General features: G+C 42.5%; 1 protein-coding gene across 1 annotated transcript in view; it reads left to right on the top strand.

Annotated features, from left to right (window-relative positions):
- Positions 1-15525, top strand: part of sh3rf1 (SH3 domain containing ring finger 1) — a 35754-nt gene extending 20229 nt beyond the window's left edge. The window contains exons 2-11 of the mRNA XM_079245523.1: positions 3201-3476; positions 4038-4133; positions 6114-6419; positions 8472-8582; positions 9803-9930; positions 10665-10835; positions 12373-12656; positions 12734-13053; positions 13311-13636; positions 13789-15525. Coding sequence (XP_079101649.1) covers positions 3201-3476; positions 4038-4133; positions 6114-6419; positions 8472-8582; positions 9803-9930; positions 10665-10835; positions 12373-12656; positions 12734-13053; positions 13311-13636; positions 13789-13957 — 2187 coding nt within the window. The 3' untranslated portion in view covers positions 13958-15525. The remainder of the gene's footprint in view (positions 1-3200; positions 3477-4037; positions 4134-6113; positions 6420-8471; positions 8583-9802; positions 9931-10664; positions 10836-12372; positions 12657-12733; positions 13054-13310; positions 13637-13788) is intronic.
- Positions 15526-16896: the final 1371 nt, after the last annotated feature.

The following is a 16896-nucleotide window of genomic DNA, read 5'->3' as shown; positions in this document are numbered from 1 at the left end:
GTCGATGTGGCAGATGTAACTTGTTCTGTCTCTCATTGAACGTCTGACAAGCCTCAATTAGTTTGTCGGACAAGCCAGACAGGCTAACTCCACTGCACACGCTGTTTTGGCAGTAGTGTTCTCGGCCCATTCTTCACCCCCTGCTGAGAGTCTGGATGCGCCCATATGGGACTGGAGTCATGTCTGGCACTTGCATGCAGGGGGTGTAGGTTTCTGTCTGCTGTGGTTACACACAACCTTTAAACTGCTGATGGAGTAAAACTTTCCTGCATTTTTACAACATTTGTTGTACAAAAAAAGGTGCTATTGTAAAAGGCAAGCAAAGTCATTACATGTTAGATTTGATGTTTTTATGAAGTCAGCTGTTAACTTGAGTGATTTTCTTCAAATTCCTACACAATGAAGCTTTTCGTCTTTAATAAGGCTCACGTAAACATGCACAAAAACCAAGCTGTTAACAAAATTATCTCCATTTGACCTAGTCTCACTGCATGCAAGCAGTCTGTTTTTCTGCCTGTCTGCTCTCTGGTTGTTGACATTTGGCTGCACTGCACAGCAGAACACTTGTGTAATTTGGTTATAATCCAGTGCTGTGGAAGTGGAAGAGAGCAGTGTAATAGTGAAATCCTTTTTGCACACGGATCTAATTGCATTATCTGCAACGCAAGAGTAATTGCAAACACCAGCTGATACTCGGGGTCCATTCTCTTGTCTCCCTGTCCCTCTCACGCATGCACACATGGACAACTTAACAGTTTTCACACTCTATACTGGAAGCCAAAATTAAATCATAAAAAAGGAGGAAAGTTTCTCTCAGGGTTTTAACGTGTTGAATGGTGACTTTGTTCCCCGTATTCTGCTGGTTATAATTATCTCAAAACAAAAAATGTTTGTTTCATCAAATTGTTTATTATCTTACAGAGTAATGCAGAAATGATCAGCTTGAGATGAACATTTTATTAGATTGTCAGTATAAGTGGGGAAAAATAAGCCAGTAAGTTTCTTATGAATGAGTTTTCTTAAAGTAGCATTTGCTTATTTTGGCCTTCAGATTGCAATTTTTATTTTTTTTCTTAAGCCAAGTCAGGATCTGGTTGTTGTGGGTGATTGTTGATTCTAAATCTTTAAGTAGTCTAGAAGGTATTTTGTGTTGTTTGCTTACTTTTGTTAAGTAGCACAAGTGTAATAAAGCAGACGAACATTGAGTCATATTGCTGTGTAAGTACTAGAATAAACTTTCACAGCTGATTCTTTTGGCCGTGGGAGAATTAAGGAAAATGACAGCTTTTGTTAATAAAATGAAAAATCCAATGTTAGTCTATTCTAGTGTCCCTGTGGCCATGCAGTGTAAAATCAGTACGGAGCCTTTTTTCTGTGGCTGAGATTCTTGCAGAGATGTGCATTATTGCTGTTCCCTTCAGGGGAGGGGTTAAAAGCAATAAAGACAAGAACTAGCTGTGTGTACTCGCTTGTTTATGCAATGTGTACATTTAGCTCATTTTTATGGCATTCTTGTGATAAAAGCTCATCAGCTCCCTGCTATATTTCCTCACAAAGGACATCTTGCTATGTTCAGCTGGGAATATTTGGTCTGTACTGCTGGTACTTTATGTAGATCTACTGTAAACACAACAATGCTGTCTCTGTGGATGCACCATGGCCATCAAACTCCCCCCTGCGACCTAACCCCACTGTTACCCTTTCCTCCCATCTTGTGTCTCTCAGTGTTTTTTTTTTTTTGTTTTTTTTTTTGTAAAACCCCCTTCCTCCCCACCCCCATTCTCATGAAGACTTTGTCAAACCAAAAGAAAATTTAGCAAATTAGCAGTGCTGAGTGCGGGCAACGCCTCTTTTATGAGTCCAGATAGGAAAATCAAAAACTAGCTAAGAAATGGGCGGTAAATTGTTGAACTAAAACTTGCAACTCTCTGTTGTCCTTTATAGCAAGCCATTTAAACACACACTAAGCATTATAAATAATTCAATGGGGAAATTAGATTTACTTCCAACCCCACCAGTCGAGCTCATAAAACAATAGTTTGTTGTTCTAAGTCGGTATTTTTACACGAAGGACTTTCTTTACAAACAGATTATGTGACTGCAGGCACTTTTACCATGTGCTTAAGTAATTGCATAATGCTGACTTTGGACACTGCTGCCTCTTAAGGTTTTTATACACTTTGGCCTCGGTGTACAAACGAGCGTTTTTAACTGTCACAGTTTCAACACAACATACATTTTATTTATTTATTTTTTACTATGTAAGTAGATGACATTTGTTTTCTCTGGCTTGAACCTGTTGTGTCATTTTAAACAAAAAAGGCAGAGCTTCCAATTTCATTTGCATTTTCATCACAAAACTCCCTGCCAAGCCTTGGTGGGCTCAAAAGCTCTGTTTCTCCCTGAAAGGAAGGAGGCCCAGCTCCGGTGCGGTGTCCAGGGGGCTGCAGTACCCCTCCTCCTCCTCTCCACAGGCTAGAGCAGCAGAGCCAGAGAGTGATTGGCTGTGTGCTTCAGGGTGCATGATTCTCTGCAGCAGGATAATGTCACCCTGGTTCACCATCACAGCTCATTCTGTACTTTTATTCTCCTCTAGGCCTTTAAACGGTTCATTAGTCTTTAACAAGATGCTAAAACCTACTCCAGACTCTGCTTTAACCCCTCTCTGTCCATCTCCCTTCATGGCTCCGTCAGGATCAGCTCCTGTTAGACACATTTTCCTCTTTTCAGTTGATCCTGCAGAGTTCAGATCCAGTCAGCAGTGTTTGTGATTCAGATCACTGCAAACTGCTTCTAACAGCAGTGGGATCAGTAATGTGGGGGTTGTTTTGGACTGAAGCCCTCCTCACGGACACCCACACTGAATAGAGAACATTGATGCTTCTCTATCTCGCTGCTCCCCCTCACTTGCCTGCCCTCTTTCCCTGGATTTTCATTCCCTGAATGAGCCTTTCAGGACTCCAGGCTGGCAGGCTGAGATACAAAACCTTCCTCTGCTACTTAACGGGACAGAGCCCTGTGTCCTCTTAAGCCTTTAGTCAGGTACTTGCAACCAGCCAAGTTCACACTTTGTGAACTCACAACATAAACTTTTTCACCATCTTTTGTTGCTTTCAGAGGGGAAAAAAAACTAATGTTGCATTTACTAATAAGGTCTGTTCATTCAGTAGTGACGAGACTCGCTCCCTTTCTGTCCTCAGGGCATACCACAGCTCCCTTGTGCCAAGGCGCTCTACAACTATGATGGCAAGGAACCAGGAGACCTCAAATTCAGCAAGGGCGACATCATCATCCTGCGCCGGCAAGTGGATGAAAACTGGTTCCACGGGGAGATGGGTGGGGTCCATGGCTTCTTCCCCACCAACTTTGTCCAGGTCATCAAACCGCTTCCGCAGCCGCCACCTCAGTGCAAAGCCCTCTACGACTTTGAGCTGAAAGACAAAGAGGCCGACAAGGACTGCCTGCCCTTCTCTAAGGTGAAATGCCGCAGCACTGCGACGCCCATTCCTCTGCCACATGGTCAGCATAGTAAAACAAAAATACCTTTCATTACAGTGATACTCTGTCTTCTAAGCATTCATTTTCTCAAGTTGTATGTGTGTTTTAATGTCAGTGTGTTTAACACAAACGCCCACAGCGATGGTTTGGACTTTGAGCCAGGCCTCTTGATGAGCAGTTGTAATTAGACTGGAGAGAATGTACGCCATATACAGCGAGGAACAACTCAACTGCAGTAATTAAGCTGTTTTGTCTGTCCAGCTGTTGGGTCATACTTTGATGTTTCTGCATTTTGTCATCGGTTTATATGCCACATGCGCAAAAACAGAAACACGCTTACGAAGTAGTTTTCCTAACAGAGTGCCATTACAGAGACCTTAGCGGGTTTTTACCTCTGGCTATGTTCCATTATAGAAATCTCTGTCCCAAAGTCATTATTTCTGTTCAGAGTTTTACTCTGCGATAATCAGAACTTTTAGACATTATTCCTATCCTTGTGTTGGCGTTCTGTCATGCATGCCCCTCTCTGTTTACTTTAGGATGATATCCTGACCGTGATCCGCAGAGTGGATGAAAACTGGGCAGAAGGAATGCTCGGAGATAAAATTGGAATATTTCCAATTTCATATGTTGAGGTAAGAAAGCAGCTCATTCCTGTTGATGTCAAACTGTCTGAAATTAGCAGACGTCCTAAACCTTTTGAACACCATCCGTTCCTCCCTTTCCTCCTTATAAAATGTTTATGCTTGTAAGTTTTTAACTTAAAACCACTATTCATCTCCGTGAAGGCTTTACCACAGTTTTTCTGTAGGTCTTAAAATCTGTAAGAATAATTTAGAAAGAATAAAGCAAATCATTGTTCCTACGAGGTAATTGAATTATTTCGTATAGCTATCAGGGACAGTGTGGTATCTGTACTTCTGAATATTGTAAACTAGCAGAACAAACAGCGGTGTCTCTGATTAGTGTTCATCTCTGGACTGAAGCCTCAAGCAAGAGAGTTACAATTGGTCTGTGAAAGAGCTGGGTTTTTTTGGGTTTCTTCCTTATTTTCTTTTTTAAATTATTATAATATTCCTTTTTCTATCCCAACTTCATACGCAGAGCTGGAGGTTTGCAGAAAGCAAATGCATCATGCTTCCCATGCTGTGTATTGGATTGTTGGGTGGCTGCAGCGGAATAAAACATTTGTTTTCCATCCTTGTCCCCTGAACAAATGCAGTGCCATCAAACACATTGCAGAAACTTAAAATGCATTTTTTTTTTGTGGTTACATGCAGTGATGGGAAGCCGTCTGTAGTCCATTGAGGTGCACCCCCTTCACCTGGTGTTTTGCTCCTGGTATTACATGTCTGCCTTACTGTGGTGCCGTTTTGGTGACGAACCTACATGAGCTTTTTGCAGAACTGGAGTGAAATGCTCTGGTTTTTATGTCCTGAGTAAAAAGAAGCGGCTTGGGGCAATGCGTGGCAGCGAGTGCTTTGTGATTAACTGGAAATGCTGCTTTGATTTTTATCTTGCAGTCAGTCATGCCGCCCGAAAAGGTTACGGAGCTGGTAGTCCTGCAGCTGGCGTCTCTCAGGATGAAATTAGTGTTTATGTAGAAAGCACGAGCTGCTCTCCTTGTGTGTTGATGCTGGTGGTTTATAGTCAGTTGTTGTTTGAGTATTAAAATATAATATAAAATATAAAACTCTTCATCAACAGAGTTGTAATTGTTCTTAATTATTTCACAATTTAAGGAGACTTGGTCATACAATTTGTAACTAAAATAATCTGAATTTTAGGATGAAATCTGCCATAAGGAATAATTTCCTGTGTTGACAGTAGGACTGGGCGATATGACCAAAATCTCATATCCCAGTATAGCTCATTTTATGTCCTCATAACAATATACATAACAATATAAAACTGTGTGTGTAATGTTGTGTCAGTCATCAGTTATGTGTCAGATGTGCAACGGCAGCAGTGATCTCCTTCCATCTGGGGGAACTATGGCTGTATGATGTTTCACGGATAAATACCTGCTGCAGCGTCTGGAGTTTATTATGAGCTTGATGCTGCTTTTGCAGCTTTTGCTCGTTGACTCCATTCTTTATTCTGTATTCTTTATCCTGAGCCTGCACAGGTGATAAAATGAGTTAGTTGTGTCGGAGTCCGTTGTTGGGACTGTGAGCTAGTCTGTTGTCGGTTCCATGTCGGTCTTTTTATATCCAAACCGCATCCATGCGACAGAAATTTCCCCTCTTTTATGAACAAGCTCATTGGTTTTGGTTGGCTGGTCATCTTTTAGTGAATTACTGCTCTGAAACACGTCTGCTACCATCTTTCTCCATGTTTGTTTATATATTGCAGCGTGCATGCTGTAAAGCACATCTTGATGTAAAATACTGCAGTACAGCACCTTATCGTGGCGTAAACAATAGAGCCTCATATGAAACGATGGACATTTTCTGTCAATCAAAGGATGTATGTCATCATATCACCCAGCCCTAATCTGTTCATGTTTCAGTCCAGATTAAACTCTGCATGAAAACAAAGGTCATTCAGCTCTGTTAAATCATCATGAGCACCTCGCTCTTTGTCCCCCCCCCCCTACTCTTCCTCTCTCATAGTTTAACTCGGCAGCACGTCAGCTTATAGAGTTGGACAAGCCGTCAGACTCCAGCGGAGACTCCGGTGAGGGGGGCTCCACGGGGCCTCAGAGCAACGGTGCCCAGCGGGCAGGGGAGAAGAAGAACACCAAGAAACGACATTCCTTCACCTCTCTCACCATGTCCCACAAACCCATGCTGGCTCCCCCACCCCAGCGCCACTCCATGGAGATCAGCGGGCCGGTCCTCATCAGCTCCAGCAACCCCACAGCAGCTGCCCGCATCGGAGAAATCAGCGGGGGGCTTTCCTGCAGTGCACCTTCACAGGTAAAATCATCCACAAGGAGGCAGAGGATGAAGTTCAGCAGGTTTTTATTCCTCTTTTCAAAGTTGCACTCAGCAGGCGGTCTAAAAATAGAACGCTCACTTGCAGAGCACGGTTTTATAAATAGGTGCCATTAATTCATTTATAAGCTGTTCTCTTTGCCTGCATGGTTTTGTTTCCCACAGTTAGTAGAAAGAGGTAGATCTCCAACACACAGCCCTGAAAACATCAGGATTTTTCTCCTGACTGCTGCTCAGTTCAGACAACTTAAACCCACTAAACTCTTTAATTGAATAACTTTAAAATGATAGAAAGTTGCAAAGCAGAATCCATCTCCTGCTCGTTGCGTTTTTCTCAGATGTTTGTTGCATTTCAAAAGCTCCTCTTTCCTTCTGTCAACAATTAGCCAGACTTCCCTTTCCACCATCTTACCATATAGACTATCGCTGCACTCAAGCGGTTGAAATCATGGATGCGTGACTTGACTCATCCACAAAAGCGACTCCAGCTCAGCCCTGAGGTTTCCCCACCAATCCTGACGTGGAAGCAGTTCACAGCTGCTTTGTGGTTGCCAGCCACATGAGGTTGGGTTCTGACTTGGTGCTAGACATTTATGAGAGCAGACATGCAGATACACAAGACTCGTCCTGACTCCGAAGCCCTCTGTGACTCAAACCAGGAGCAGTGATGATAAAATACATGATTACAAATCTATAATACTTGGGAATTTAAAACTGTTTAATAATGATGGATTAATTTGTTATTCTAGAAATAATTTAAAAAAAAAAAGGTTGCAGCTTTATTTATATTCAGACTGGCTGGAATTGGTCTTTGTTTTCTGAACCATACACAGATTTTTCAGCTTTTATTTCTGTTACCGTCTTTTTGAGTATTTTTTGCCCTTGAGTTTATGTTCTGAGTTGCAGATGCTGCAGGATTTCATAAAGGTTATGTTCCAAAACCCACTATTAAGCTCAGCCATTAAATTTTGATGTACAGTGTGAGTTTTTATGCGTTTCTCTGTCAGAGGAGGGCTTCTGTGCAGCGAAGTACATTCTCAGGATCTTTTTATTATATGAGTTGTGCATCATGAAGTATAATGTCAGTGCAGTAGGTGTCATTTATAAACAATATCTCAGCCGGCGGTATCAGAATACCTGCTAGAATAAAAACAACTTTGCCCTCAAAGTGATTCTCACCACTGAGGGTCAAACATGTTTGATTGATTTACAGATGATAGTTTAATAAAAATCAGGATGGCTCTTCAGCCTCTGCATGTTTAACCTGTTTCCACCCTCCACCTGCTCCACCTTCCCCTCTTTCAGACTAAAAACAACAAAGATAAGCCCCTAGCTGCCTAGAAGCCGGTCTAGTCCATCTTGGAAATTAAATTGAAGTCTCTTAGTGTACCAGGTGATGAGGAGAAATACTCAGGATAATAAAAGCAGCTCATGTTTGAGGCATCTTGTCTGTGCTCTAAAGGGGATTCACTTATTTTACAAAGTATGACATACTTTCCAATGTGTCCAAACTTTTGAGTGGATCTGTATCTGCCCTGTGCTTTGCAGTCTCTTCTGGGCACTTGTTGCTTCCCCCCCCCCCCCCCCCCCCCGCTCTCTGAAAGTTGCACCTTTTTGGAGGTAGATCAGTGTGAAGCAGCCATCCATGGAGAGTCAGTAAGCTACAGGGAGATATTGTGTGTCCCAACAGTATGGCCTTGTTACCAGGACACCATCATGACTCACGTGGATGACTGATTGGGGAAGCCCCCTCTTTTAACATACCCAATCAAATGTCCTCTCCTGTAGTCACCTGATTACTTTCAGCCAATCCAACCACGAGGCCAGCATTGTGAGCATGGACTGGATACAAAGCCACATGTGTGCACTACTTGAGCCTTTTATCTGCAGTGTGACAGGAAAGTTATTTGTTCTTCATATGAAATGATGTTTGGCTTTTATTAGCAGACGTTTCTGTTCTGGTGTGAGTGGAGTGTGTTCACTGTATCTGATTCAGGGCGTTGTTTTAAACAGTCAATGTTTGCCTTTTAACAGGTACATATTTGCACAAGTGGACTAATCGTGACCCCACCCCCTAGTAGTCCTGTTACTACGGCAACGGTCTTCACATTTCCCTCGGAGACGAGCTACACGTCCATCCATTTGGTAGGTGAAATCCTGCAAAGGTCTAATAAACGCCAACAAATGAGTTCATGATTGTTGAAACACTTGTGTGTAAAAGTTAGAAATAATGACATTAATCATAGAAAAACTGTCGTATGAATTATTATTCATACCTCTTATAATAAGAGTAACTGGTATGTTTGTGCAAAGTAAACATGATTTAAAAAGAAAATCAATACATCTAAATGTTTCAAGAAATCCCTCCAGCCCGTACAATATGGCACACACACTTCCTGTCTGTCTCCGCGCGCGCGCGTGTGTGTGTGTGTGTGTGTGTGTGTGTGTGTGTGCTATGGTATGTGGAGTTTTTGAATGAGCAGGAATGTGTCTACAAAAGGTTGAGCTCTCCGCTTCACTTGGGAACCCTACATGATGTTTTTGTACAGATGATTTCTCTAGCCTGGAGGCACCTAATTATCTCAGCTCAAGTGTCAGCAGCAAACTGAAACACATCGACTCTCACAAATACACACGGGCCTGTACACATGCCACAAGGCTGCCTCAGTGCCACTCTCCTCCCCCAGTGTGTCATGGAAGCTATTACTCTTCCGCTCACTGCTGCCAATGTTTGAGCTTGGGAAGCTCCAGAACGGAGGAGTCGACTGCAGCATCATTATGACACTCGCAGGTCAACTGGGTCTTTAGGGGTTTTTTTAAGCTTTCATTTAAAAAAAAAAAAAAAAAGTGTCGTTGTTGTTTTTATGTGCTGCTTTATTTATTCTTAAAGCCTGAATTTCTTATGGATGATTTTAGTCGAGAAGAACCCCCTCTTTAAGGCTTGTGTTTAAGTGTACTTAGACATGTTTTTATTTCATATGCTCCCTATTAAATACTGCAGCAGAGTTAGCTAGGAGGGTTGTCTCCTAGCAACAAACAAACAAGCAGATGAGGAGATCCTCTGCTGCAAAGGGAAGTCAGGAACAACGCTACAGCGTCTGCCAAACCACTCTCCCCTAGTGACGGCAAACCAGAGGGAATAACCCAAAAGACAGACGATCTCTCGTTGTCTTTGTTGCTCAGAAACAAACTGGTTTCTCTGCTTACGTAACTCTGTTATTGCGGTTCACGTTACTCGTTGTTTTGTTTTTATATCTTTGTGCTTTTATGTAGAACGGAGAGAAGTGATGGATTGTTGTGAAATAGTAATTGAACTCCGATCTTATCTAACCGCTAATATGATTATTCTATTCTCATTGTCACAGGATGCTCTCCCACCACCCCCGCCTCCTCCCCCGCAGGCCTCTGTTAGCGGAGCGGCGTATTCTCTGTCTGCCGGACAGAGACCCTCCCCCAGCATCAGCGACCAAAGTGGCAGACAAAGACCCACAGTGTGAGTTATCAAAACAGTCCAGTTCAAAAATATGCAGTCGTCTGAAATGTGCAGTGAAATGTCACAAATGGTTTGTTTGCTCTGATGGCCTGGGGTTTTGGCGCACATGCTCAGTTGATGGGGAGTAAACTTCGCGCACGTCTTTGACCACCACCCACCCTTCTTTCAGCTGTCAGTGTGGGCCTGCAACGTGTGAGCTTGTGCACAGGTGAAAGGTCAAAACGTGTGGGTGATAGTCTCCAGGGTCCCTTTGGGAGTTCTTTTCTATCACCTTTGACTTTTGACCCATTCACCTCTACCCTCATTATACCCCCAAGACAACCTGCACACCTGATAAGTATTAGATCCGCACATGCCCCCCCGCTGCTAACGTCATCTGGGTCTGCCAGTGCATGCATGTCTGACTGAGATATTTATGTTCTCCTCCCCTGACAATGCTGAAATCAGGCTCCTATCTTACCTGACTGCCTTTACAGGCCTGGTCTTGTCCTGCTGGAGTGGGATGACCTACAAATTACTTTGTCCTCCAGTGGTGATTTTCTGAAGGGGGACCCTCCCTCCCTCCCTCCCTCCCTGCTGGAGAATCTCGGCGTAGATGATGACAGACGCACAACCAGACTGCTGAATAAATCCAGTCCAAACTTAGAAAATCCGCTTTTTAATGTAAGGCAGGAAATCATGCATGTTGGCAGATGAAGGTGTCATGTTTGTGTTTTGTTTGTGTTTTGGTGCAGCTATGTGGCAATGTTCCCATACGCTCCCCGTAAGGAGGACGAGCTGGAGCTGAGAAAAGGAGAGATGTTTCTGGTGCTGGAACGCTGTCAGGATGGCTGGTTCAAGGGCACCTCCATGCACACGGGAAAGATTGGCGTCTTCCCTGGGAACTACATGAGCCCAGTTAGCAGGTCAGTCATTTTCTATTCACATCATCGCTCCCCCAGTTTCTTTTATTATTTCTAATGTTTTATTTGAAGCCTTACCTGCAAGTTTACTTCAGTCATACATAAATATATTTTAGCTTTCATTTCTGTCAACTAGGGCTGGGTGATGTGACGATATACAGTTGTGCTCATATGCATTCATCCCCTTTTATTAAAGAAAAGGCTGAATTTACAACAGTCACTCAAATAACTGGAGAATAAAAAAAAGAAACGATAACTAAAAATTTGCAAAAATATAATTTAGTAATATAAGACACTGTTTTTTCATTTAATTGAGTTGAAGAAAGAAAAACAAACAAACAAACAAACAAATTGGTCCTGGACAAATTAGAGCACTTTTCTGTTGAACAGTGGGACAAAATACCTGTCAACAGGTGTAGAAGTCTGACTGAGAGGAACAGAAAACACCTGACTGTAGCGGAAACATTAAATGATTGTTCAACTAAATATTACTTTATGAGTGATGTAATATGTAATAAATTATCTTATGTGTTTGCTTTAAAAAAAAATATTTCTATTGAACCAGAATTAAAATATAATGTAATGATTTTCATAATTTTTATTTATTTATTATTACTTTAGTCAATTTCAGCACATTTTACAGGCAGCTGTTTTTTTCATTCTTTAATGAAAGGGTGTGAATACATATGAGCACAACTATATATCCTTTAGGCGATAGAAAATGTCCATCGTTTCATATGAGGCTGTATCGTTTACAGTAAACAATAAGCTGCTTTACGTCAAGATGCGCTTTACGGCACGCTGCAATAAATAAACAAACATGAAGAAGGATGGTAGCAGACGTGTTTCAGAGCAGGATAATTCACTAAAAGATGACCAGCCAACCAAAACTGATGAGCTTGTTCATAAAAGAGGGGAAATTTCTGTCGCATGGATGCGGTTTGGAGATAAAAAGACCGACGTGGAACCAACAACAGACTAGCTCACAGTCCCAACAACGGACTCCGACACAACTAACTCATTTTATCACCTGTGCAGGCTCAGGATAAAGAATACAGAATAAAGAATAGAGTCAACGAGCAAAAGCTGCAAAAGCAGCATCAAGCTCATAATAAACTCCAGACGCTGCAGCAGGTATTTATCCGTGAAACATCATACAGCCATAGTTCCCCCAGATGGAAGGAGATCACTGCTGCCGTTGCACATCTGACACATAACTGATGACTGACACAACATTACACACACAGTTTTATATTATGTATATTGTTATGAGGGCATAAAATGAGCTACACTGGGAAATGAAATTTTGGTCATATCGCCCAGTCCTACTGTCAACACAGAAACTCGTTCTTTATGGTAGATTTCATCCTAGTTTATTTACAGATTGTATGACCATAAAGTCTCATTTTATTTCTTAAATAATTCAGAACACTTACAACTCTGTTGATGAAGAGTTTATGAATGAAAATGGATGCATTTGCGTAATGTTGCCGTCTTACAAAAGCTGGATCTGACTTCTCTTCATGTCCTCTCCCTTCAGGACAGCGTCTGGGAGCGCCCAGTCCAAAGTGCCCATGAGTCTCTGTACGCAGGCAGGCCGAGGAGTCACCATCGTCAGCCCTTCCTCTGCTCCCCTCGGCGCCATTGTTCCAGGACCTGATTTCAGCAAACCTCTTACTGTGTGCTCCAGCGCTGGATCTGCTAGTCAGCAGCCTGCAGTGGTGGTGACAGCAGCTCAGACAGCCACGGGCCAACAGCCAAAAGTCTCCATGCATGTCAGCTCCCAGATGACCGTGAACCAGGCTCGCAATGCAGTCAGAACAGGTAAAAACCCCCAGACGTTGCCCAGGCGAATGACAGGGAACTTAGATATTTAATATTTTTTTATATCATCCTTTCAGCTGCTTGCCACAGTCAGGACAGGCCCACAGCAGCTGTGACACCCATCCAGTCTGTGACACCCGTGACCTTTCTCCCACACCTTGCAGTTTGCCCACAGCCCTCTTCCAATGCTGCCCAAGGCTGTACCCGAGTTGGTGTGGCCATGGGGTGCGCCGCTGTCTCCCTCACGCCGCCCAATGTGAGCGCTGCATCTCTAGAGGGGGACGTTCTGAGACCCGTGCCTGTCCTGGCTTTACCTGGAGGTCCTGGGAACAATGCTGCCCTCAACCCCACAGCTAACAATGCAGTTGTCAGCTGCAGACTGGACAAGGATGGCAAGGTGCGATGTTTCTCAGGCTGTGTGAGTGCAGCTGAACCTCCAGCATGTCAGATCATGGTGGAGGAAGGTCTTTGTTTTAGGAGATGATTGTCATCATCATGCATGTTTGTTTGTTTTGTTTTTGTTTTCTTTTTTCCACATCTGAGCTGAGAAACGAGCAGCTCCGCACTATAAAATACACCTGAAAGTTGCTTCTCATTTCTGCAGGAATCACGGTGGTTTCCTGACGTTAAAATCAACACTGTGCTCTTTTGCAGAGAGAGAAGAAGAGTCTTCTAAAGCTCTTGTCCTCCAATAAGAAGAAGTCTCGTCCTTCTCCGCCTTCCTCCCCAACCCTCGAGGCAGAACAGGCTGCTGCTGGAGAGGTGCTGCATGGTGCCGTGGGCCCCGACACCTCCCCTCCTTCTGGTTCAGTCTGCTGCCTCGAGTCCGAACCTGCTGCTGCCTCCTCCTCGGTCCCAGAATCCTCCCATCGGAAGAGCAGTCCCCTGGACGGATGCGTTCCTATCGCTCCTCCCCCTCGCCAGCCCTGCTCTTCTCTTTCATCACAACAGCATGATGCACGGCCCATCATATGTGAGAGGTATGCTGATGTGAAACTGCAGTTTTTCAGGTCGTCCTCGTCCATCCTGTACACAGAACGTGTAACGTTACATCGTAGACATGCAAACATATCAGTTGTCTTTGATGCTGCATGTTTCAGTCGCTCACGGTGCCTCTGGCTGTCCTCCTCAGGTACAGGGTGGTGGTATCATATCCTCCACAGAGCGAGGCTGAGCTGGAACTTAAGGAGGGTGACATTGTGTTTGTTCACAAGAAGAGGGAGGACGGCTGGTTTAAAGGCACACTGCAGAGGAACGGCAGGACCGGCTTGTTCCCTGGTAGCTTTGTGGACAGCATCTGAGTCACACAAATGCTTCTCGTCTCGTCACCGTTCGGACCCATCTTTCCGCTGCTTGCAGGAACACGGCCCTCATATTGACAGTTTATGTCCTGGGGGGGAAAAAAAAAGATGCTACAGGCAAATGAGAAACAGGATATGTTGTCAGTCAAAGCACAGTGGACGAAGTTGGAGGAGAGCACACTACTCATGAACTCCTTTTTTTTTTTGTTGTTGTTGTTGTTGGTTATTTATATCTTTGTAACAATCCAGCTGTTAAATGTGTGCCTTGTACTGTTCCCCACTTTATTGTACATAAGGACACAAATATAATTAGTCCTAAAAGAACCAATATGAACTGTTTAACTGTATGTTACACATGTTAACTTATTTCATATTGTCCTTTTTTTTTTTTTTTGTAGTGCCACACATTAAGGGGATTAAGTAGAGCACATGCCTTATGTAGTAATTGACCACATTAGTTATACTTTTGTCTAATAGACTGCTGATAAAGGTTTCATCATTATATTAGAGCATCAGCATTTAGGAGACAGGATATCAGATGGAAGTGACCAGAACAAATCGCTTGTGCTGCACAGTGAGAAAACAGAAAAAGTTGTTCCCCCTGTTCTGAAGGCACTACCTGAACCGGAGGACCTGAAGAACGATCTGCTGTATTGCACACTCGAATACTTAAGAAGCTACAAATGGGAGCCTTTTTTTGAATTTTTTTTTATTTTTTATGCTGCACATATTTTCTTTTTATTCCTAGCAGTGTAAACGTTGCAGCATTATGGGCTGTTACCTGCAGTGATCAAACATTTTGCATGCGAGTAGCAAAGCCATCTCAGACAGTGGTGATAGATGTGTTGCTGGACTGCTTAGGTACGCCTTTTAAGATGCTTAAAAACACACTCCAAAATGAACTTTGCTGTCGATTATTGTTCAATTTGTACATTGTTTGTATTTACTGACCAGAGTAGCTGCTCTCCTAACCCCTTGGCGAAAGCCAAACCCAGACAGAGCTCTGCACCATCAGAGCAACAGAACATTTCAGTTACAATGCAGATTATTTCCAGTGTATATTTATGTTTCTAAGACATTTCAGAGGCTGATACCTGCTGCTCGTAGAGTTTGTGACGTGTGACTAACCTGACAGATTTTGGACAGTATAAGTCATTCCTAATGTGACTCGTGGCAATATAACATGCTGCAGACTAAAGCGCCAAACTGTTTGCATAAAGTAGCGAATTATTGCATCACTCCACCAGAAGACGTGTGTTGAATCTCAATTTTTTGTTGACATGAATCACTTTGAGCCCTTGATTTTTGTTTTTTTTGCTACTTTTTGCTACATGTTGTACTGACTTGAAATTAGCATGAGATTTCATTGTGATTTGAGAGGAAATAAAATAGTTCCTTCATAAGTTAAAAAAAAAAAAAAAAACAAAAAAAAAAACAGCATATAGGAAAACTAAGACAATTCCTCAGACAGTTTGACCTCCTGCCTGGAGGATCTCGCAGCGGTTAATGTGTCTGATTCTCCCGACCTGCAGGACGTCGTCTGAGGTTTTTTTTTTTTAGGCAATCATTGACTCAGATTTGGAGCTAAAAGCTTGAAGCACAATTTTTATTTTGTTTCTTTTGTAATTCTTTTGCCTTTTGGTTGATCATTGATGGGGACCACTGTGTAACTGCTGGAATGTGTAGTTTGTTTAAGATTTGGAGAATGATGGTACAAATCACTGTTGGGGTCTTTTTTTTTTTAATATATATATATATATATTTCTAAATTGAGCTGAATTGAATTAATCTGATGTTGCGTTGTTGTCTTGGCAATCACCACACAAACCTCAGGCTCTTTGCTTAAAACTTCCTCTCGAGTGTCTTCATTTCACTAGTAAGCCTTTATTATCACACAACAGACTTACAACAGCACAAACTGATGTTTGCACCATTTCTCCATTTCTAAACTGACTGACTTGACGTGTTTTTTCATACACAGGCTGCACACTTTCCAAACAAAATATGTCTGCAAATCTTCCTTACATTTATCAGAACATGTGGCAACTTAAGATTGTTTGTTTCAGCTTAAAATATTTTCTAAATGCCAAGGTGACTTACTTGATTCTTATTGTTTTGTCTGTAGTTAGGCCATTTTAAAATTTCTAAAAGTTGTGAAACCGAAATCAAACAATTTGGCACGAGTCTGTTTTGTGAAAAACATTCTGAAGCATTTGAGGGAATCGCACATTTTGTAATAAAAAAATATATAACAGTAACAGCAAATGGTTTCCTTTTCTTCCCTTTTATTTATTTATGTTTTATTCTCCAGTGACGTGCTGTGTTGGCACTTTGCAAGCCGAGCAGAACTGACCAGGAAAGCTTGTTTGCAGAAGTGCTGTTGTTAGGACTGAGTATTACAGCGCTTGTCTGTTATTCAGCTGAAAGAGAAAAAGTCAGGACTTGTGTGAAATGTGAAAACTGTATTCTTTAAAACATACAAAAGGTTGAAAGTGAAGCTTTTTACCGGTTTTAAAAACCTGAACTCTTTAATCTAACGACATGTCTCAAAGGTTATACGTGGAAGCAAAAGGTTAAGCTCGTAGCATGGTTGGGTATGAAGAGCACCTACAAGAGGCAGAGTCTCACAGAGCAAGCAAGGCAGAACTTTTGTTTGTTTTTTTTTTTAAAATGTTGAACAATTTACAAATAATTTATCTTCATCTGTTGTATTGATTGATATTGTGTACTGCAGATCAATGGTGGGGATCCTTGGCCTGCGTACTGCAGGTTTTCATTGTCCTGCTCCAACACACCTTATTCTGAGTGTGTAGAACTTAGGCTGTTCGATCCATTTGATTTGAAGCAGGTGTGTTGGAGCAGGGAGTCATTGAAAACTCATTGGACTATGACCCTTGAGGACCAGGGTTTTCCATCACCGCTGTAGATGAAAGCTTTTC

The sequence above is a fragment of the Telmatherina bonti genome (genome assembly GCF_933228915.1).
Source record: "Telmatherina bonti genome assembly, chromosome: 8".
NCBI lineage: Eukaryota > Metazoa > Chordata > Actinopteri > Atheriniformes > Telmatherinidae > Telmatherina > Telmatherina bonti.
The sequence above is the reverse complement of the archived record's forward strand: the minus strand, read 5'-3'. Positions and strand labels throughout refer to the sequence as shown.